The sequence below is a fragment of the Sinohyriopsis cumingii genome, unplaced genomic scaffold, assembly GCF_028554795.1.
Source record: "Sinohyriopsis cumingii isolate HCF-2022 unplaced genomic scaffold, ASM2855479v2 utg001850l, whole genome shotgun sequence".
Classification (NCBI taxonomy): Eukaryota; Metazoa; Mollusca; class Bivalvia; order Unionida; family Unionidae; genus Sinohyriopsis; species Sinohyriopsis cumingii.
Genome location: NW_028316070.1, coordinates 93,960 through 119,656, shown reverse-complemented (window position 1 = coordinate 119,656; position 25,697 = coordinate 93,960). Strand labels below are relative to the sequence as shown.

General features: G+C 32.8%; 1 protein-coding gene across 1 annotated transcript in view; it reads right to left on the bottom strand.

Moving 5' to 3' along the window:
* Positions 1-25,697, bottom strand: part of LOC149771451 (dynein axonemal heavy chain 5-like) — a gene marked incomplete at both ends in the record, with an annotated part of 186,111 nt that overhangs the window by 68,064 nt on the left and 92,350 nt on the right. Inside the window, 4 exons of the mRNA XM_089948431.1 lie at positions 1,063-1,131; positions 14,199-14,285; positions 16,375-16,482; positions 24,169-24,255. Coding sequence (XP_089804557.1) covers positions 1,063-1,131; positions 14,199-14,285; positions 16,375-16,482; positions 24,169-24,255 — 351 coding nt within the window. The remainder of the gene's footprint in view (positions 1-1,062; positions 1,132-14,198; positions 14,286-16,374; positions 16,483-24,168; positions 24,256-25,697) is intronic.

Below are 25,697 nucleotides of genomic sequence, written 5' to 3'. Positions count from 1 at the left end.
CTATATATTGCAGCATATACTTGGCAATGCCCATATACCAACAGTTTACAGATTCTTGCTATCACCTATATTATGTGCCAAAGAGTTTGAATCTATTTTGTTTACAATGCATTCTATCAAAGATGGCACAAAAGATCAGTCTTTTATAATGTCTTCTTCATCTACTCACTGCCTATCCTACTGAAAGTCCTGGCCAAATAAAAACAGACAAAAATATCAACAACATAAAAAAATACAACCAAATGAATAACAAGTTTTTATTTTCTTTCAAAACTGATGTCAACTTTGGCCTGTATTACATTCAAATTATTGAGATGCAAAACGCACATTTGATTATACTTCTGCAATTAGTTTTGGTTGGAACCAGTCATATTATAATTACATTTTGGTTTAATATGTTAAAATTTACATCTCTCACAAGTATTCCATTTCAAGCGAGTTTGATGCTACATTGATCTCATTCATGCTGTTACTAGTTAGAGAAAAAAAATAAAGAAAATGTCAGCATTAAAACTAACAAAATTTTAAAAAGACATTTGGTAAATACAACAAATTCAATGTATTAAAACTCTTTTAGTAGTAAATTTTGATTGTAAAATATTTGCTACAGCTGTACCACAAGTAATTTTCAGGTAAATAAATTAAAATTGATTTTGCATATTAGTGTAGATAAGTTTATTATATGAATTTTCAGCCTTTATTAAAATAATGATACAAGCAAGAATTAGGTCAGCAAGAACACTAAAATGTCATAAAATGAAAGTTAATTTGCAGAACTTCGATAAAAATGTGATCACACATGTGATAATGCAACATATCCCATGAAGAAGAGTGTATGTGTGTGTCACGACCACATATCAAATAAAACACTGTGGATAAAATGACGTGATAAAGCTATAATGCAGTATACATGCCCACATCCATGCACCAAATATAGCGACAATGTCTTATATTGATGTTGCAGCAGCCCAACTCACCATGCAAATTATCAGACACAAAAAAAATAATATACCGGCAAATGAAAATTTGTGCATGGCATATAGTTGTTAAATTATATGTTACCCCTTCTACAGTTCGCATTTTCTCTGTGTGTTCTTCTCCCTCAACATGATTGGAAGTTACTGTTTGATACTGTTGTGCAAAACAATAATTTTACAATATGAATGGTTTTTATCAAATACCATCACAAAAAACAATAATCTCAAAGATACCAGTAGAGTCAGATGATGAAAGAGAAAGTTTATTCTCTACATATAATATTTTCTTCTTTTCATGTTGCATCTCATTTTAACAAAAAACAAATTACCTCAAAATGTTATATACAACAGCCCATCATAATATAGGTATTATCATGGATATCATTATAATTTGAGAAACTGTTAATTATATCACTCAGTTACAGTCTGCAGCTCATTATAGTCCAATTATGAAGAAATTTCACATGAAAGATGCTGTATATACTTTGCATATGAAAACATAAATTCTGATATTACATAATGCACCAGCAGATCTCAGTCTATCTTGTTTTTCTGATTAATCTTAACAATCTGCTGATCTGAGTCAATGCAGTTTACAATTAGGTCCAATTTTTACATAATTGTTTTCTTGCATAACACTTATGGTACACCCTCATTATAATGCTGTCCATAGGTGTCATAAAGTATACTACCTTATTATAAGACCAGCTTATAATGAAGTACATGATACATATGATTCTATTATTGAATAATAAAATGGGATCCATGAGCATACCCACCTTATAACAGGAACAGCCCCTATAATGAAGGGCACTATATAAGTAATTGCTGTACTCATTACTCCAAATCATACACAATTTAGGTAATCCTCCAATAAAACTCCATTTTTCTTTGGCAATAAGATCAAGCCAGATTATAAGTCTCTCCACACTTTTAAATTAGATAAACAGGGTCCATGACTGTTAAATTCTGTAAAAACTGTGGTGAAATCTAACATGACCAAGGTCTTTTTAAAGGTCATCTATGGGGATATCTGTTTAAACTTCTTTTTAAAACATTTAATATCTGAAAACCCCATATTTGTTGTTACTATAGATGTGTATTGCAGTGTTTATGAATAAATGCACTTAAAGTATGACTCACAAATGCTGGTGAAGGTATTACCTGCCCCTGATATGTATGCGAAATTGACATATCACTAGAACAAAGAATTTGCTAATCCAGAGAGAACATTATCTTATGAGCATTTTATAAATGGAGATAACTAATTATACACCGCCAGAAAATATGGTCACCAATAGATCAAGGAAAAAAGAAAAAAAGAAAACAGCATTATGAAAATTATTGGGAAAAGAATTACAAAAATACTATACAGTTAAACACAAAACCATAATCTTTACATATTTTCTAACTTGTATATTATATAACACACAGTAAACAAAATCAAATCCTATTTTTAGTCAAAATTAGTTAAAATTTTTGTAATAAACTGCATTCTTTAAAATGGAAAATGTTGGATCCAACATTGATTCATTTAGACTGCTTACCACCTAAGATAATATTTCAGCTTGTTATACTTTATATTTATTGCTTGCATTTTCATTTCATAATACACTCTGGCATCTATCGCTGGTTGACTCGTTATGGAATGACCTCACACATAATATCAAACACAGCCATAGTCAAGTCAGTATTTTTTGACAATCTAACTTTTCAAAAATTGTCACAGGAGCTTATGGGAATTCAATTAGAGTAGACTTTTCCCAGAGAAATGAATTTTTAATCTACATATAATTAGCTACAAAAGCATAACAAATTTACACTTGAACATTTTATCCATATTTGACCCTGTAAAACCTATTACCAGAATTTGTTTCTATTCATAAAGTCCTTCAAACATTTTTGAGTGGAAATGACATTTGTGATAGACGTGACTTGATGAGATGGTACATGGTGGGATGGGATGGGACATTACTGGATGTGATGTGATGTGATTTTGATTTTTAATGTAGCTTTAACAATTTTTCAGTCATATTGCTACGATGTCTGCAATGTGGCAGTTTATAGTGATGTCTAGCACTGGGGCATCATGCCACAGACATGTAGCATAATGTCCCACCCAGTCACATTATCCTGACACCAGGCTGACCAGTCCTAACACTAACCTCTTAATGCTGAATGCCAAGCGAGGCAGCTGTTAGTACCATTTTTTAAGTCTCTGGTATGACTCGGCTGGGAATCTAACCCACGACCTCCCGCATCCGAGGCGGATGCTCTAACCACTAGGCCACCGGAGCGGTGGGACATTACTGGATGGGATGGGACATGATGTGATGGGATGGAATGTGAAATGATGGGATGAGATGTGACATGATGGGATGGGATGGAAAAACATGGGTAACAGCATAAAAATTTGATTTAAAATGTGAGATGTGTCTTTGTCTCTGAAAAAATCTTTTTAATCCTACTTTGGGTCCAACTGTAAGTTTATCATCATAGCTTCAGTTTCATTGAGATATTTCTAACATGCTATCTGATGATTATTCAATTGGTTTTTTTTATATAATTTTAAAATTGAACTTCACTTTCAATGTGCAGTGCTTATCAACACATTTTATCTAATTCAAATGTTGCAGGAAGAGGGGTTGGAGTGACTGATAAGGTAAAATGATTCGCTTTGTCATGCCATTCTTTATTGTGATTCCATTTCTATAATCACCAACAAGTTTCAAAATGTATAATGCTGAAGGTTATAATGGAGATTTATTTTAATAGCTGGTGGCTTCAAAGATGAAAGGGTATATCCTCTACCTCTCAAACTTACACCTCATTAACATAACCCCTCTTACCATTCCTATGTACGGTTGTGCAGAAACATGCAATTTCATTATATGCACTGCGCTTTTTTAAACTGCAGCATGAGTAATAACAAAAAATGGATTTTCAAACTTTCACCACTTATCTCTCAGATATCTAAGATTTGTGGTAAAATTGTACTGCTGGAAGCTAATTTCAACATCACAGGGGTCAAAGGTTATAATGTGCAAAAGCATATTTCACTATTTTTTAATAAAAGTTTCTGGTATACCAGCTTTGAAAATGATCATGCCTGTATGCTTCAAAGAAATATTTTTCTATCTTTTCTAAGGTTAAAATAAAAAACTTTGTATATAGTGGGCTACTTTAATGTTCTTTATGGTTGCATTTCTGTATCACAGATTTTTGTGATATACAGCTGAGGTTTCCCACATGTGGGCAATACAAATCTCTGTTTCCATGCTTCTCCCTCATTATTTATAGTGGTGTCAAGAGTATTCATTGTTGCATTCACTAGGGGATGACTCTCATGCAGAAACTTATATTTGATAGGATCCAATGAAGTTTTGTCCTGCAATGTACATGTGTGGCTGTCCATTTTCTCCTAGCTCTGCTTTATGTGATTACAACAATTTTTGCAGTGAGAGATTTTGTGGAAAATCAGTGTATTCAGAGTCTATTTTCCTTGTTATTCAACATATGTGATGCATCAGTCAACACCTTATGTAAGGACTATCTCTGATTTTCTACAGTTCTTTATAGGGACAAAAATCACAAGTTGTAGGAATCACTGATCACTGATGCCATGCCATTTGATTGATGATTTAGTTTCTTCATTTATCTCAAAAGAGGTTTTAAAATGTATACATGTTGGTAGTTATAAATTGTTACTGATATTGTTGATGGCTTCATAGGTTAGAGTGTACATCTTCATCTATAGATGTAGCTAGAAACTGTCGAGTGCTCTCTGAGACATTGACCACCATAACAGACCTTTGTCACTTTTCATGAAATGAAGAAATCCAAAGGCTGGAGGTCATGTTGGTACACCAGACACAATGTATGACTGGATCAGTAACTGAGCCAATTTTGACTTCTTCTGGTGGAGCTGACAAGGACACTGACAAAGGAGGAGGATATAATGAAATAAAAGTTTTAAAGCTTATTAATGCATTGCATTAACAAGCTCACAGTAATGGTTTTCACCTGTACTGATGTAAGACTACAAGGTCTCATGAAGGGCCTTCTTCATTACCTGGAGATTTCCATGTGAAGTGTAATGCCTTTCTTAATACAAGTGTACTTCGAGGTCAATACCGAAGTACCCTCGAAATGCCCTACTCATGTGCACAACTTTTTGTTAATCACTATAATGCAGTCTTCTGAGAAGAATTAAGCCATGCTTATTTAGGCTGTATGATTTCAAATAAAATTCCAATTCAGAGTTCACTTTCACTCAAAAGAAAACTTGGCTTATGCAGTTCACTTAATATACAAAAAAACACACATAAACACACACACACACACACACACACACACACACACACACACACACAAAAACACACACACACACACACACACACACACACACACACACACACACACACACATATATATATATATATATATATATATATATATATATATATATATATATATATATATATATATATATATATTACATTGAGTAAAGATTTAATAGTACAAAAGCTACAAACAAAATTTTGTAGCTGTAAATTTCATATAAAAACTAGAGAAAATGTGTCAAGTTCTAGAATTAGATTCCTGTATCCACTACCTATTTTCATGAGCAATATTGTAAAATCTTATATAATGTAACAGCAGATCTGGGTCTGTGCAGTTTGTTAGGAGTAATCAACAGAACAAACATTGAAGAATACTCTGCCAGCATATTATGCAATGGCAGATCAGGATCTTTGTTGTTTTGCAGTTGCAATCAATTCATAAGCAAGTAAATGTGGTAACTGATTGGTTCTGAGTTTGCAGAAAGAAGTTTAATATGAAGAATGGATACCAGTACATTAAAGCTGTCAGGCCTTAAAGAATGGATACCAATGCATCAAAACTGTCAGGCCTTTTAGCATATTCCTGCAATCTGATTAAAACTGAGAACTCCAACATAGTGAAGACAGAAACTGATAACAGATCATGTTCTGCTGACCTTTCGGTTCACTAATCAAATTACAACATTCCCTATTATGACACCAATCAAATTACAACATTCCCTATTATGACACCAATCAAATTAGAACATTCCCTATTATGACACCAATCAAACTACAACATTCCCTATTATGACAGTGAAAAACATCATTAGGATCATAACAGTTCTAATGATAACCCTCCATAAAATGAAACACATCGCTTTTTATAATAGCTTACTAGAATTAGTGGACCTGGAATTCAAAAGGTCAACAGAATATGAACCTTGTCAGATCTACTTATTTAGGCAGATGTCAATTTCAATCAGATTGCATATTCCTGTGTCATGTCAATGGGTCATTTTCAACTTGTCAGAACAAAACACAAATGTGATTTCATGTTTAGTGTATATAAAAAAATCCCTATTTTTAATTTCATATTTCAAGCCACAGTCATACATGTTGAATAAAATTTGATTTGGAGCATCTAAACATTTCCATGCCATGATGTAAGTAGAAACACTTGAATACACATAGATCTCGAACGAATGTGCTAATTGAAAGCATGCAACTGTGTCAACTTCTTAAAAAAAGTTGTTATTATCATTATTGTTTTATTACAGATTGAACATCTATACTGAATGCTGTATCTAAGATGTCAAATTAACTGGGTATAAATACAGTATATTAATAATGCTAAAGTATCGTCATTTCAGTATGAATATCACCAAACACAAATATATTAACTTAGCCAAAAAGGCACGTTTTTCTGAAGCTTTTACATCACAACATTCTCACAACATATCAAGAGCTTAAAATTAAGTAAATTAATATAGGTCTGAACCCTGTTCATAAACACTGATATTAATGGCTAATTTAATTTTTTATTAAAAGCATGGTTTAGGAGTCAATTGTGATCCTTCAAGGAACTTCAACCAAATTCAGTGAACTCTCAGTTCCTGTCTCACACTGATGCTATCTTTTTTGGGCTGTTGTTTTCAGCAGAATAGGTTTGGTTTGGTATTTTATGGTGCATCAACATGTGAAGGTTATATCATGTTGAGGAGCTGGAGTAAAGTGACTTGTCCAGGGGAACACAATGGTTCTGAAGCTGACTTGGGCCGATCCAATGGTAGGATTCAAACCCACACACTTTTCTGGTTGGGAGTCTGGTACATTAATTAATGAGCCATCACGACACCTCTGTTTTTAGCCAAGATATGCTGTTGATGTTATTCTCTGGACCGTTAAAGGTAACTTTAGACATCCCTACCAGATCTATGTGCATGGACATATTATGCTACCTTACCTTAATGACAGCAAGTCTAGTAATGGTAGAAATCTGTTATACTCATTTATCACCTGTTGCTCTCACTGCTGAGATTTCCTTGTTTTTCATGAGCATGCATAAACAAAAATGTGTCATCAACAACACAATGTAACAACATCTCCTGCAAATCAGTGAATGTGCCGAAATTTATCAATCAATAAGTGTCTCTGCTGGAAAAATAAGCTTTGACTGAATGGTCATATTGGGTCACAATGGTTAGAAAATCTTACTTGCAGCGATGGGTCCCACAGGTTTATTCATATCCAAGAAAAACGAAGAAATCTCTTTTTGCACATGCCCATGACATCACAATGGCAAAATTTTCTCCAGCGCAAATGGATTAATCAGAGTTTACCATTGCAACAATCTATCTTTACAGTTTACACAATGACATCAGATGATAGTGATGATTTTATTACTTACAGTAGATTCAACTCAAAACCTTTTTTAAATCATGAAAATTAAAAAAATTCTCCCTAAAATTATTCTGTCCCACCCTGGAATGACAGGTTTACCAAGTAATTTGATCTGAATTCTCTTGAAGGGAAACACATGGTTGATCAATTTCTACTGACACACTAGCACACAAGAGATGCATATTAATTGTTAATTTCTACATATCAATCAGTCATCTGCTACTAACTAAAATGTTTTCTACAAATCAATCACACATTGGCACACATCATAAAACCCAGCTGCTTTTTACAAATTTCCTCTTCCCACTCATTTTTTAATCAATTTAACAGGATGTACAAAGTTTCTAGATGTTTTAAAAATCTGTTAATTATGTGAATCAATTTTAATCTTATATATGTAATTGGAAAGGACTACACAAAGAGAATTCAAAGATTGGTCAGTATAAACCTCAGTGCAAGTACTAATGGGTAGGGAACAGATTTTCACAATTTTCTGAAGTTTGTATCTTTTTTTTAATTAGGATAGGAGTTGAGAGGAATGCATGAACATGAAAAAGGCCTGGATTTCACCAGCATTTCTACATCTGAGCCTAGATTCAATGTCCAAAATCAAGTTACCTGATTAGATGAACCATAAGCTAAGACTTGAGATTATCTAGGGTATGGAGATAGAAAAGGCTCATGCAGCTGGACTTTATAATGGTAAATAAAGAATATTCCCATTACCTGTACTTGGAACGTTTTGACTTTATCACTCTAATTGAGCATATAAAATTGTTACTTCATTGTAATGAGCATGCAATTAATAAGCATGAGCATGTATTTAATGCAAATTCTATAAAAATACTGAAAAGAAACAGGTAGATGGCACTATGATGTAACATTAAGTTCCCATTGATCACACAAAATACATACATTAATACTACTGCTGAATTGTTAACAGAATTGTCCTCTATTTTAAAGAAGCATTTAAAACTAGTTTATATTTTCTTACTGCAGAAGGAGTTTTGTAATGTCTCTAAATTTTCAGAATGGTGGATACTAATAATAACCACAAGATACTGGTGAAATAAGCATAGAACATAGTTGAGTTAAAGGCCATGAATAGATACTGGTGAAAAAAAGCAAAGAATAGAGTTGAACTAAAGGCCATGAATAAATTATCATTAAAATGTATCATGTGAAAACAACCTAAAACCATGTATGAATAATTATGATTACTAAGTCAAGTACAACTGTCTTTATGTAAACCCTAATTTTTGTCATTTTTCTGCCATTTAAGTGAATATGATGGGCATAATACATACGCCAAAATACTGGCTTAAAATCTGAACTCTATTAATGTGACCAACATAAGTAAAGGTTTTTTTTGACAATAAATCCCAAGAAATATTGCACAATTCATTAAAAATGTGCATGCTATGCCATTAAGAGTGAACTGATATGGACTGATACTTGATATATTTACCAAAAATAATCTGACCTTTTGGGAAACATTTTTTCAAAACTTGTTAACTAATTTAATAAATTAACTTCTGGTATGTAGTCATCAAATTCATTGGCTAATGACATTAAAATTGGTCTTTTGGCAACTCTTCCTCAAAGACTCAATGAGTGACTGACCCATGGTAAACTGGATTTTAGCAACCATTCTTCAAAACTGAAAGATCAGCTTGCAAATCAAGTTGACATTCTGGTAAACACCTACAAAAACTCGTTACACTACATTATAGTGGCCTTTTTGAAACCATACTTCAAAATACTGAGTAAAATTTCATTTTTGCAAACGTATTTCAAAACCCTTGACTACTTTACAAGTTTAACTGGCCCTTTGGTAGCCATTCTAAAACACTCACTAACACAATTTGTCAAATTTATGAAATAACAACAGACAATTTGCAACCAGTTTTCAAATATCAAATAAATCATCACTCTAAAATGGTTTCTTGCAAATCTTTTCAAAACGAATTGACTAATTTATCCATTCTGATGTTCTGGCAGTCATTCATACAAATCCTAATTTACTACCTCAAAATTGTATTTCGGGCAGTCATTATTCAAAACACATAGACTAATTTACTACCTCAAAATTTATTTCTGGCAGCCATTATTCAAAACACATAGACTAATTTACTACCTCAAAATTGTATTTCTGGCAGCCATTATTCAAAACACATAGACTAATTTACTACCTCAAAATTGTATTTCTGGCAGCCATTATTCAAAACAAATAGACTAATTTACTACCTCAAAATTGTATTTCTGGCAGCCATTATTCAAAACACATAGACTAATTTACCTAATCAAAATGGCCTTTCTATCAGTTACATATTTATAAAACCATGGTAAAAACCTCTGACCTGAAATAAATGACAGAGTGATTACCATCAACTTGTTCATTGAAAAATAACTAAATACAAAGTCTTGTCAGAGTTTTTATATATGGACAAGTTACTGTGTTAAAAAGCTCCAGGAAGTGTAAAAAAAAAACACTATTTGTGACTGCTGCTTGATCCAAAGATGAAGTAGATCTGTACTTGAAATCCATTTATTGTAACACAGACATGTTGGCAGTCAGATTTGCAGCATTTTCATTTCTCAAAACCAATTACAGGTTTGCAAGAAGTGTTTTCATGAAAACCCCATGTCAATGCCACCATTAATTCATGACATGTAGTAATACAAAATTATTAGATGGTCACTATGACTGCCATGTTGGAGGTCAGATCTGATCATAAATACTGTTATAGTCTTTAAATCAATTCACACTGTCAATAACCATCAATTCTAAAGAAGTATGAGAACAAAAAATATTTCAAGATCGTTACCATGCAGCAATTTTAGCAAGTTAGATCAGCATCATTTCATTATAGGCCCACTACATACCTATTGCAGTGAATGTTTTAGAAAAATCCCCAGGTCAATATGTGCACTTGTTCTGGAGGAGTAGCAAACATATTGGAGGTAACATCAGCACAGTTTCACATAGGACCAACAGCTTATTAGAAGTGTTTTAGCATAAAAAGCATATAAAATTGGAGTAGTTTATGAGTTCCAAATGCTAATGAACTAACCAGCAATTTATAAACATATGTACAGATTGTTGCATAGACAGACATGAATTAACCAATATGCCCCTTGCATCTGTAGTACAGCAGTTTAAATAATTGACCTGATGAATTAAAATGACCTGTATTCTGAGACTGACTTGAAATTTATGGCTCAAAAGAGCCCACCATGGCTTAGTAGTTGAACCTGAAGACAGGATGAAGAAATCAAGAGTTTAAATCCTGCACGGTCTTGTCTATTTTACCCACGAATTCTGACTGCCCTAGTCATCTATGTAAGTTTCAAATGGGTACCAACATTTAAAAGGGGAGGGGAGGGAGACATAGTTAACATGTAATGAACTGGCACCCCATTTAGGGAAGTCATGTACTCATAGATACTATGATAAGTATGAAGTCTCTTACAGATGATTAAGATACAGACAAAATAACTACAAAATCCCTTAAAGATGGCTAACATATGGGCGAGATAACTACAAAGTCTCTTACAAATAGTTAACATATGGATGAGATAACTACCAAGTGTCTTACAAATAGTTAACATATGGATGAGATAACTACCAAGTGTCTTACAAATAGTTAACATATGGATGAGATAACTACCAAGTCTCTTACAAATAGTTAACATATGGGTGAGATAACTGCCAAGTCTCTTACAAATAGTTAACATATGGATGAAATAACTAGCAAATCCCTTAAATTTTGGTTTAGGAAGAAATACAGAAAAGACAGATGTATGCATGGATAAACAGACAGCTGGACAGATGGATGGATGGAGGAAGGCATCAAAACATTACCATGCCTAACAATAAAGCATTAGACCTGCAATTTAAAAATGTGAGTTCTGAATCTAAACACGAGTTTAATGCATAAACATTTTATGAATTTGTGGTCACATCTTGGTCTCTACATAAAGGATGGTAAGGCCCTGCCCCGTAATCATTAAATGGCACTTCAAATTTCTCTTTCTACTACTCCAAATACATGTACTTTTAGTGATCTACATCAGACTGGAAACAAAACCTGATTAGTGATGACAGGACAGATATGAAAATCTCACCTGGTCCTAGAAATGGTGAAAAAAGGGAAGAAATAATATTAGTATAAAGGACTGGACTGCCAAATTTATCATATTTACCCATGTAAAATGCATGCCTTACACTGGACTGCCAAATTTATCATACTTACCCATGTAAAATCCATGCCTTACACTGGACTGCCAAATTTATCATATTTACCCATGTAAAATGCATGCCTTACACCGGACTGCCAAATTTATAATACTTACCCATGTAAAATGCATGTTTTACTGTATAGACCCAGACTTGCTATCATGTAATATGTCAGCAGATAAGGGCCCACTAAATTCATTCAAAAGCCATAAGTAGAATGAACAGCACATATCCAGCTATTACAGTACATGATGGTAGATCTGGGTTGATGCTGTTGATAATAATGCACAAATTATACACAAGTATAGTAGTATAGAGATACCATTTTTAGAAACTACTACTTCTGTAATTAAAATATGACCTGGTAACCTTGCATACATATGGAAAAGCCAGAGATTCTGATTTTTGCTTTACTTGATAGCCAAGAATTTGATGATTCAGGTGGCTATTTGGTACCCATCAGAGTCCTCCATATTTGTATTGCTTCTGTAATTATTGTACAGTCTTCTCTTCCAGGACTATATCTGTTTTGACTAACATATAGTCCATTACTTCCTGTTTGACATTTAAAATGAAGTCCAAGGAAGTTTAAATGATTGATGTGCTAAAAGGTGGTCCAGTGGTCCCACTCCTATAAGACCTTTTTTAGACCACCTTTTTGGCTTGAAAAGCTGTCCTTATAAAAGAGATGGCCTCTCGAGAGTGGGACACAGTGGTCAAAATATATGAATTTAATGTTGGGCAAGATTCCTGAATAAATGGGTGGCCTCTCTTTAGATGGTTGTCTCATTAGAAGGACTACTGTATATACTTGCAATTAGAACTATTGAAGTAAATTTCTAGTTGCTACACTTTGATTCTGAAAGTCACCAGAGGGTGATCATTTCACCTTTTTCACTTGCTAATTCTGAATTTTTTGTCACAAATGTGACCATTTTTGCTGCACCTTGGACTGCTGATATGTATAATTCTAGCTAACAACTGAACTCACTCAAGATCTTGCTTACAAACACTTACTTAGCAAGTTTTATTTAAACTATATGAGAAATAATGTCTCTGGAGATTTAAGAAAAATCCTCAGTATATCAGATGTAAAAACATCTCTGTAAGATGGGCTGATCTCACCTGTCTAAGACTTGGATGAAATAAGCTTATTTACCAAGCTGAGCGAACTCTTGACCTCTGGCCAATCAGATATTGGATTACCTCGTAAATATATGTACATCTTGCTCTTAAACAAACTCATCAAACACCTTAGTGACATAAGACTATTTAACAACTTTGAAAAGAAAACAATCTGATCATAAATAGAGATTCTAAAGTCTCTGACAAGCTTAGCCAAACTGGTTCAAAATCACCGTAACAATATAAATGGACCTCAGTTATTACCAAATCTGACAAAGGTCATGACATAAGTCTATATTACGTTTGATCAAAACTGATCAAAAATATGGCCTCCAGAGTGGTAAGATACTCAGCCAATCAGATGAAAGATAATCCCATGAATATACATGATTTTGCTCACTAATTAACACAAATGTAGCCTTGTTCATACTTTAAGCCCATATTCTAAGTTTGATTAAAATTAGATCAGAAATATGACTTCCAAAGTGATAACAGACTCCAGCCATCAGATGCAAAACCACCCGATTTATGTTATGGCTCTTGCTAATTATCAGACTCATTAGGGATATTGATATAAGCCCACATTCCAAGTCTGATCGAAATCTGACCCAAAATATGCCCCCCATGCCCTGCAAGTGGTAACAAGCCCAACCCATCAGATAAGAAAAGCACCTCAAAAAAATATGCATGGATCTTTTTCATTATCAAATTCATCTGAGATCTTAATAATATAAGTTTATATATCACATCTGATCAAAATCAGGTTTGAAATATGGCCTCCACTGTGGCAACAAGGAATTGTTGATATATGGATAACAGACAGATGCAGGACCATACTATAAGTTCACTTAGCTTCATGTCCTGGTGAGCTACAAATTAAATCTAGAGCAAGAACTAAAAGTTCATAAACAAAAGATGACTACAAAATGACTTAATATTTGTGAGTTTAGTTTTGCTCATTCAGTCAGTCTTGAAAATTAAAATATATGAGTAATTAATAAAAATAAATGTTTGCACTGAAACTTGCAGAGAAATCAGCTGGTGTTCACCGTGGTAACAAAGGGAAGTAACTGATATTAAGAAAAAAATAAACTGTTCTTATTCCTATTTTATACCCAATTATAGACTTACATGTATCTCCTGTGGTGTTCTATTCTCAAGCCAAGCTTTTGCAATTGGTTTCCATCCAACCAAATCCTTGTCAATGTAGACAATGCCCTGAAATTGGAATTATTTAAATGAGCAAGAAAACTGAGTACTTACTGTTTTAATGATGTGGTTGCACGGTGTTTTCACATGCAAATCTTTCAAGCAAATATATACTAACATGTATGTACCATTTAGTGTGCACGCAACTGCATAATGCTTTGATTAAAAACAATATATTGAAGTACAATAGAACCAGTCTTGAAAGAGCACCACTTCTGCCAAATCTTCTAGTTTCTCAAGACAGTTAGTCTCTCAGAACAGGCCATAATACCATATAATTAATAAATCTGTCCAATTAGAAAATGCTATTTCAAGACAGGTGGTCTCAGTAGCAGTTGTCTTTAAAAAAGGTTTTACTGTATCACCAACTTTCCTAGGGCACCAATTTCATGGGTTACCCATTTCAGTGGATTTGGTTGTTGTCTCAAACAATGAATTTAAAGACCTAACTAAATATTATGTGTGTGTCAGAAAGGCTACAAAAAACCACTACCTGGCTGCTGTGTGTCAGACAGGTTACACAAGTCACAGCCTCACTGTTGTGTGTTAGAAAGGCTACATAAAGCAATCACCTGAATGCTGTGCATCAGAAAGGCTACATAAAACCACTGTCTGGATGCTGTGTCAGAAAGGCTACATAGTCACTGCCAGGCTAATGTGTCAAAAAAAGCTAAATAAAGTTACTGCCTGGCTAATGTGTGTCCAAAAGCTACATAAAACCACTGTCTGGATACTGTGTTTCATGATGGCTACATAAAGTCACTGGCTTGGTAAAGTGTGTCAGATAGGCTACATAAAGTCATTGCCTGGCTAATGTGTGTCCGAAAGGCAAATATCTATGGTGTAATATCTATGGTGTAGGTGTACCTCCCCAGTTAATCCACTGGGGAGGTACACCTACACCATAGATATTTACAAAATATTGCCCGTCACATCATTCATGATGACTGCTCTGTATTCCTCTGGTTTTCTTCATTATATCAGTTTTATTTTCAAAAAATTATTTCTAAATTCTTCCTTTATTCGACAGATGTTTTGTATTCCTCTTTAAAGAACTCACAGAAACACCTCAATTTCTAAATGGCAAAACACGAATGACTTTTCCTCAGCCATATTTCTGTTTCCACGCCAATAAATAGTAAAAACCTGATGAAATCTACATTGTGGAAATATCTGATGTTCATCATCTAATGTGATTATCTGTATGAAGTTCTACTGGCTTAACGAGTTTCCTTTTTAAAAGCATATCACATTTGCTCAAGTTTTCATCAAATATGGGATCAACAGTACAACATCTATCTATGGGAATATGTTTAGCACTCGATCCTTTTGATGACGTTTATTTATTTATTTTTTATATTTCAAGATATTAAAGCTATTTCTTGCAATTTGGAGCAGTTCCTGATCCTCAAAGATATAGAAAGGCTGTTTCCAGGTATGGCAGTCCACTACAATCTTATGTAAACAGACCTGAGACAAACACCCTAGGAATTAGTGTTGATTTAGGAGATAATAATATAACATGTGTTACCTTATTGGCAATTATCAAACATCTATTGGTGCTGATAAATATACAGCAATATTACAAAACTTACCTTAATGGTCAGCTTTAATTAAAGGCACCCATTTATGAATGGTGAATGCTTTTTAGAAACAATACAAAAACCATCCAACCGTCCCTCAGATTGGGACACTTTCCAACACACACAGAGGTCACTTATTTTTGTCCAAAATGACCATTCTCTCAACATATGTCAGGCATTGTACTTTGTCAGAATATGGCAACTCCAGGTCTTCTAAGGATTTGTATTCCATCCCTGTTCACATTTTCAACAGATATATTTCAAGACTTTTTTTTGAATCATTGTTTTATGATGACTTTAGAGTGCATAAAATGTCTTAAAACCAGTCAATCATAGTTTGAAATCTACTGGTTATTGTTAGGAAGGAAAATATCTACAAGCTTCATAACAAGGATGTCATTCTGTAAAGGAACAAACTGTTTTCTCCCATCACTATACTTCAAAGACAACATTCATTAAAAAATTAACAACATGGGCTTCACAGTACCACACTATGACATTGGTTCTAAACTTACAGATCTGGCAATAGTAGCTGGTGAGGCTTCACTGAGATTGTCGGTTTCAAAAATGATGGTTATGTTGTCTGATAAGAACAGCTTGTCTCCATTCTTCAAATGCAAAACCTGATGGAACACAAAGAATTATTTTAATCAAATTTGTTCTTAAAGCATTTTAACAAAGTTTACCATATATACTCACTTATAAGACATGTACAACTGCAAACTGTACAGACCCAGATCTGCCACTGCAAATTGCAACTGCAGAGCTGGGTCTGTGCAGTTTATTAGGAGTAATTAGTAGAACAAGTAACAAAGACCATGATCTGCTTGGGCATTATGATATAGCAGATCAGGATCTTTCTTGTTGGCACTCACTTTGACAGAACTTATAAGTGAGTACTTATGGCACATTTTCATGTACATTGACAAGTTCACAGTATATACATTTAATGATCTTTTACAATTATCAAGCATCTCCATTATAATTGAAATGAAAATTGCAAGTGGACCTGATATTGTTTACCTGTCATATACTGGTCTAAAAAGAAGAATACAAAACATAGTGCAAGTGCCCTGGGTGAAAGACACCAATTATCAAGATCATTTCCAGCTATTAGTGAAAATTAGTGGTATTTTACATGCTGTTGAACTGAGTTTCTATTACGAATAAGTTAAGCTAAACTAGAAAGTACATTAACATCATTTATATGAATGTGTAAGGCATCCATGTTAGTAGAAGTACATTAACATCATTTATATGAATGTGTAAGGCATCCATGTTAGTAGAAGTACATTAACATCATTTATATGAATGTGTAAGGCATCCATGTTACTAGAAAGTACATTAACATCATTTATATGAATGTGCAAGGTATCCATGTTACTAGAAAATACATTAACATCATTTATATGAATGTGTAAGGCATCCATGTTAGTAGAAGTACATTAACATCATTTATATGAATGTGTAAGGCATCCATGTTAGTAGAAGTACATTAACATCATTTATATGAATGTGTAAGGCATCCATGTTACTAGAAAATACATTAACATCATTTATATGAATGTGTAAGGCATCCATGTTACTAGAAAGTACATTAACATCATTTATATGAATGTGCAAGGTATCCATGTTACTAGAAAGTACATTAACATCATTTATATGAATGTGCAAGGGATCCATGCTACTAGAAAGTACATTAACATCATTTATATGAATGTGTAAGGCATCCATGTTACTAGAAAGTACATTAACATCATTTATATGAATGTGCAAGGTATCCATGTTACTAGAAAGTACATTAACATCATTTATATGAATGTGCAAGGGATCCATGCTACTAGAAAGTACATTAACATCATTTATATGAATGTGCAAGGTATCCATGTTAGTAGAAAGTACATTAACATCATTTATATGAATGTGCAAGGGATCCATGTTACTAGAAAGTACATTAACATCATTTATATGAATGTGTAAGGTATCCATGTTACTAGAAAGTACATTAACATCATTTATATGAATGTGCAAGGGATCCATGTTACTAGAAAGTACATTAACATCATTTATATGAATGTGTAAGGTATCCATGTTACTAGAAAGTACATTAACATCATTTATATGAATGTGCAAGGTATCCATGTTAGTAGAAAGGTATCCATGTTAGTAGAAAGTACATTAACATCATTTATATGAATGTGTAAGGCATCCATGTTACTAGAAAGTGCATTAACATCATTTATATGAATGTGCAAGGGATCCATGCTACTAGAAAGTACATTAACATCATTTATATGAATGTGTAAGGCATCCATGTTACTAGAAAGTACATTAACATCATTTATATGAATGTGTAAGGTATCCATGTTACTAGAAAGTACATTAACATCATTTATATGAATGTGTAAGGCATCCATGTTAGTAGAAAGTAAAGTAACATCATTTATATGAATGTGTAAGGCATCCATGTTAGTAGAAAGTACATTAACATCATTTATATGAATGTGTAAGGTATCCATGTTAGTAGAAAGTACATTAAAATCATTTATATGAATGTGTAAGGCATCCATGTTACTAGAAAGTACATTAACATCATTTATATGAATGTGTAAGGCATCCATGTTACTAGAAAGTACATTAACATCATTTATATGAATGTGTAAGGCATCCATGTTACTAGAAAGTACATTAAAATCATTTATATGAATGTGTAAGGCATCCATGTTAGTAGAAAGTAAAGTAACATCATTTATATGAATGTGTAAGGCATCCATGTTACTAGAAAGTACATTAAAATCATTTATATGAATGTGTAAGGCATCCATGTTACTAGAAAGTACATTAACATCATTTATATGAATGTGTAAGGCATCCATGTTACTAGAAAGTACATTAACATCATTTATATGAATGTGTAAGGCATCCATGTTAGTAGAAAGTAAAGTAACATCATTTATATGAATGTGGAAGGTATCCATGTTACTAGAAAGTACATTAACATCATTTATATGAATGTGTAAGGTATCCATGTTAGTAGAAAGTACATTAAAATCATTTATATGAATGTGTAAGGCATCCATGTTACTAGAAAGTACATTAACATCATTTATATGAATGTGTAAGGCATCCATGTTACTAGAAAGTACATTAACATCATTTATATGAATGTGTAAGGCATCCATGTTACTATGTTACTAGAAAGTACATTAACATCATTTATATGAATGTGTAAGGTATCCATGTTACTAGAAAGTACATTAACATCATTTATATGAATGTGTAAGGTATCCATGTTGCTAGAAAGTACATTAACATCATTTATATGAATGTGCAAGGGATCCATGCTACTAGAAAGTACATTAACATCATTTATATGAATGTGCAAGGTATCCATGTTACTAGAAAGTACATTAACATCATTTACATGAATGTGCAAGGGATCCATGCTACTAGAAAGTACATTAACATCATTTATATGAATGTGCAAGGTATCCATGTTAGTAGAAAGGTATCCATGTTAGTAGAAAGTACATTAACATCATTTATATGAATGTGTAAGGCATCCATGTTACTAGAAAGTGCATTAACATCATTTATATGAATGTGCAAGGGATCCATGCTACTAGAAAGTACATTAACATCATTTATATGAATGTGTAAGGCATCCATGTTACTAGAAAGTACATTAACATCATTTATATGAATGTGTAAGGTATCCATGTTACTAGAAAGTACATTAACATCATTTATATGAATGTGTAAGGCATCCATGTTAGTAGAAAGTAAAGTAACATCATTTATATGAATGTGTAAGGCATCCATGTTACTAGAAAGTACATTAACATCATTTATATGAATGTGTAAGGCATCCATGTTAGTAGAAAGTAAAGTAACATCATTTATATGAATGTGGAAGGTATCCATGTTACTAGAAAGTACATTAACATCATTTATATGAATGTGTAAGGTATCCATGTTAATAGAAAGTACATTAAAATCATTTATATGAATGTGTAAGGCATCCATGTTACTAGAAAGTACATTAACATCATTTATATGAATGTGTAAGGCATCCATGTTAGTAGAAAGTAAAGTAACATCATTTATATGAATGTGTAAGGCATCCATGTTACTAGAAAGTACATTAAAATCATTTATATGAATGTGTAAGGCATCCATGTTACTAGAAAGTACATTAACATCATTTATATGAATGTGTAAGGCATCCATGTTACTAGAAAGTACATTAACATCATTTATATGAATGTGTAAGGCATCCATGTTAGTAGAAAGTAAAGTAACATCATTTATATGAATGTGGAAGGTATCCATGTTACTAGAAAGTACATTAACATCATTTATATGAATGTGTAAGGTATCCATGTTAGTAGAAAGTACATTAAAATCATTTATATGAATGTGTAAGGCATCCATGTTACTAGAAAGTACATTAACATCATTTATATGAATGTGTAAGGTATCCATGTTACTAGAAAGTACATTAACATCATTTATATGAATGTGCAAGGGATCCATGTTAGTAGAAAGTACATTAAAATCATTTATATGAATGTGTAAGGCATCCATGTTACTAGAAAATACATTAACATCATTTATATGAATGTGTAAGGCATCCATGTTACTAGAAAGTACATTAACATCATTTATATGAATGTGTAAGGCATCCATGTTACTAGAAAGTACATTAACATCATTTATATGAATGTGTAAGGTATCCATGTTACTAGAAAGTACATTAACATCATTTATAAGAATGTGTAAGGTATCCATGTTGCTAGAAAGTACATTAACATCATTTATATGAATGTGTAAGGCATCCATGTTAGTAGAAAGTAAAGTAACATCATTTATATGAATGTGGAAGGTATCCATGTTACTAGAAAGTACATTAACATCATTTATATGAATGTGTAAGGTATCCATGTTAGTCGAAAGTACATTAAAATCATTTATATGAATGTGTAAGGCATCCATGTTACTAGAAAGTACATTAACATCATTTATATGAATGTGTAAGGTATCCATGTTGCTAGAAAGTACATTAACATCATTTATATGAATGTGCAAGGGATCCATGCTACTAGAAAGTACATTAACATCATTTATATGAATGTGCAAGGTATCCATGTTACTAGAAAGTACATTAACATCATTTATATGAATGTGCAAGGGATCCATGCTACTAGAAAGTACATTAACATCATTTATATGAATGTGCAAGGGATCCATGCTACTAGAAAGTACATTAACATCATTTATATGAATGTGCAAGGGATCCATGCTACTAGAAAGTACATTAACATCATTTATATGAATGTGTAAGGTATCCATGTTACTAGAAAGTACATTAACATCATTTATATGAATGTGCAAGGGATCCATGCTACTAGAAAGTACATTAACATCATTTATATGAATGTGTAAGGTATCCATGTTACTAGAAAGTACATTAACATCATTTATATGAATGTGTAAGGTATCCATGTTACTAGAAAGTACATTAACATCATTTATATGAATGTGTAAGGTATCCGTGTTACTAGAAAGTACATTAACATCATTTATATGAATGTGTAAGGTATCTGTGTTACTAGAAAGTACATTAACATCATTTATATGAATGTGTAAGGCATCCGTGTTACTAGAAAGTACATTAACATCATTTATATGAATGTGTAAGGCATCCATGTTACTAGAAAGTACATTAACATCATTTATATGAATGTGTAAGGCATCCATGTTACTAGAAAGTACATTAACATCATTTATATGAATGTGTAAGGCATCCATGTTACTAGAAAGTACATTAACATCATTTATATGAATGTGTAAGGCATCCATGCTACTAGAAAGTACATTAACATCATTTATATGAATGTGCAAGGTATCCATGTTACTAGAAAGTACATTAACATCATTTATATGAATGTGCAAGGGATCCATGCTACTAGAAAGTACATTAACATCATTTATATGAATGTGCAAGGGATCCATGCTACTAGAAAGTACATTAACATCATTTATATGAATGTGTAAGGTATCCATGTTACTAGAAAGTACATTAACATCATTTATATGAATGTGCAAGGGATCCATGCTACTAGAAAGTACAGTAACATCATTTATATGAATGTGTAAGGTATCCATGTTAGTAGAAAGGTATCCATGTTAGTAGAAAGTACATTAACATCATTTATATGAATGTGTAAGGCATCCATGTTACTAGAAAGTACAGTAACATCATTTATATGAATGTGTAAGGTATCCATGTTACTAGAAAGGTATCCATGTTAGTAGAAAGTACATTAACATCATTTATATGAATGTGTAAGGCATCCATGTTACTAGAAAGTACAGTAACATCATTTATATGAATGTGTAAGGTATCCATGTTAGTAGAAAGGTATCCATGTTAGTAGAAAGTACATTAACATCATTTATATGAATGTGTAAGGCATCCATGTTACTTGAAAGTGCATTAACATCATTTATATGAATGTGTAAGGTATCCATGTTAATTGAAAGTACATTAACATCATTTATATGAATGTGTAAGGTATCTATGTTAGGACTCAACTTATCACATCTGAACTGATATCAGGCAGTTTTGACAAAATGTCATTCTCTGAAGGTCTTTTTAACCAAGCTTCATGATGAGCACCATTAGTAATTTTAGCACATAGCTGTTACAGAAGTAAAACTGTAGCTAAAGGAGTCACCCTGAATATATTCTGGCACATCATATTGAAAGTAACATTCCTACCAAGAGTTATCAAAGTTAGCTAAGCGATGCTGAAGACAGATTGCTGGTGAAGAAGTCAAGGGTTTTTCTTCAGGTTGCTTGGCAAGCTAACCAAGAAAATTTATTTTAGAGCATGCCCAGTGAAGTATTCCACCAAGTTTAATCAAAGCTGGCTCAACCATTATGGAGAAGTTCAAATTAGATTTTCCACCAAATGTAAATCACACTATTTTAATCACAAAATGCTAGCAAATAATTAATTACAGCAGATTAATGACAACACCTTTTAGTGAATTATTAGTGGGCAAAAATATACAGTTGAAGTAGTGCATGAGAAATAGCTGCAGACTGAGTTATTTTCAAAAACAGTTGTAGAAATATATAAAAAAGAGCTTTGTTTTAAAATAACATCTCACACATCTGTATATGATGCTTGTAAAACACTATTAAGATCTATACCAGGTTACAAACAGCTATGAGAGTCAAACTAGACAAAATTCTGCAAAAACATTGTCCTTTGAATTGTTCCTACCAGTTTAATAAAAATTAGCTCAGTGATTCTAGGAAAGAAGCTGAAAATTCCATATGGTTGCTATGGAAACAAGATAATTGCTATCAGAGCCACCCCAAACAAAATGTTGACTGAGATTGTCCTAAGAAATATTCCTATCAAGTTTCATCATAATTGGCTCTGAATAAGTCAAAAATAGTTTTTCCATTTTGGCTTCTATTGAAGCCACATTGTTGCTATGGAAGCCACTCAGAGCATAGCTTTGTTAGACCATGTCCATTGAAACAATTCTTCCAAGTTTGATCCAAACTGGCTAGTGGTATTTGAGAAGATGTTTTGAATTAAAAATTTTGATGGGTTGATACAGGGCCATGCCTTAGGCTGCCTCAGCCTTAATGACAGATGAGCTTAAAATAAATTAATTTAATTCTTCCCCCTCCTAAATTATGGCATCAGATCCTTAAATTGGAAATTAAAATAAAATATTTTATATTTTCAGCAAGAAGAAGAGCACTGTATTTACAACTTGATGAGCATACAAACTAATCTTTATGTTAAAACAATTAATAAACAAATCCTTTTTCATTTGTTTTTTATTTTCATAGACACAGTCAATAGTTTCATCTTCTTTTAACCTGCTGAAAAAATGCCACAAATACTAAGACAAAAAATGTATTTGGTCTAAATAACACTAAAACCAACTGAAACTTTTACAGCTGAACCGATTAACTTGTAGGTTTGACCAAATTAAAATATTAACCAATATCAAAAGCAGTGCTAATTGGTCAAATTGTTGAGAAACACGCATCCAAATTCATCCTAAAACCATAAACACATGCTGATTGTCAATTCTGTCTAAATTTATGCTTGATATTTAAAACATTTAATTATCTATGCATAAATTGCAATAAAATTTCTTTCTCTTACCCATTTTTAAAGTAGCTAAGACCCTAAAAATATGAACAATGTAAGTTATTGCATTTCATTGCTGAAGAAAGATATTTTAAGGAAAAATACCAGCTACATGTGACTAACCCTGTCTCCATTCAGAATGCTGTTGAAGTTATCTGCCCAGCCAGCATGAAGTGGCCCATCCAAACAGATCCATGTCTTGCTTTGGTTCTGAAAAATAAGAAACATGGCTTTCATATACATGTGTTTTACAATACCCCCAAACAAGCCAGATCTCCCCAAAAAACAAGAGGCATGTGTGGGCTTCTATTGCTTACATGCCATACATTGGTCTAAAAGGCAAATGTAGTATGTAAAGAAAGTATCTCAGGACAAAAGACATGCATGTCTGAATAATTTCCAGCTTTTTGGTTAAAACTGATAGAATCTGAAATGTTCAACTGTGTTCCTACTTTGAGTAACTTCAGCTGACCTTGATGTATCGGTTATCTTTCACAAAAATGACAAAGGAGTTCATGCTAGGACCTTACTCATCAAATTTGGTCTAATATAGTAAGGAAATTTTGAAGTCATTCTTTGAGGGTCTTTTTATCCGTTTATTAGTAACAATAACCATAATTAATGGGAGTATTATTTATAGGCTTTCCACCTCATTACTCAGAAGGATCACATCATTTCAAAGGGAGTCACTCTGGACATAATTTTAATCAAGTGTATCCCAAGAAATAATTCTGCCAAGTTTAATAACAACAGGCTAGACCATTCTAGCAAATGTGTTTCAGATAAGTTTTCCACATGGTTGTAATAGAAACCAACTAATTTTGACCAAGTGTATCCCAAGAAACATTCCTATCAAGTTTGATCAAGATTGGTTCAACCATTCTAGCAAAGTTGAAAAAATGTTTTTCCACCTGACTGCAGAGGGAGCCATGCCATTATGGGAGCCATCTTGCATCTAATTTTGATAGAGCATACCCTAAGAAATATTCCTAAGTTTAATCCAAATTGTCATTAATGTTTTGTTTTTTTCAAGAAGAAGCTGAAAATAACAAATGTTGATGGACTGGCTGATACACAACTGATGCAGAACCATGCTTTATGCTCATATGGTTTTTGGCCAGGTGAGCTAAAAACTCCAAACTAAAATGAAACCTACTTAGTGGACACCTCAGTTTAAAGGATACTTGCATATAAAAGAAACATTTATAAGCCTATTTCTCAAGTTTAGCCTCAATACAAAGGTAAACTTCAACCCTTTATAAAGGACATCTGTTCAATGTCCTTTATGCACTGTATATTAAACACATTGGTAGGCTATTCATTCAGGCATCCCATCATTCAATTCCCCTTCCATGCTTATAAACAGTGTTATGATAAAGATTTTCTGTTTAAGTATTATTCACACTTACACGACACTGCTAAATCACAAAGAAATGATGGAGATACACCACTGGGTAAACTTGCATGACAGTTTATTCTGGAAGTTGCTATGCTGTTAAGAGGTGAATACATCCATAATTCAAAGATCCTTTATTTTTGAGGATGAACATTGTAAATTAAGGTTACAAAAATGTAATCAGTAATTTAAACCCAAAAATGGGTTGGATTTTCAAAACTCATTCACAACAGCATTTACATGTTATTATCAGATC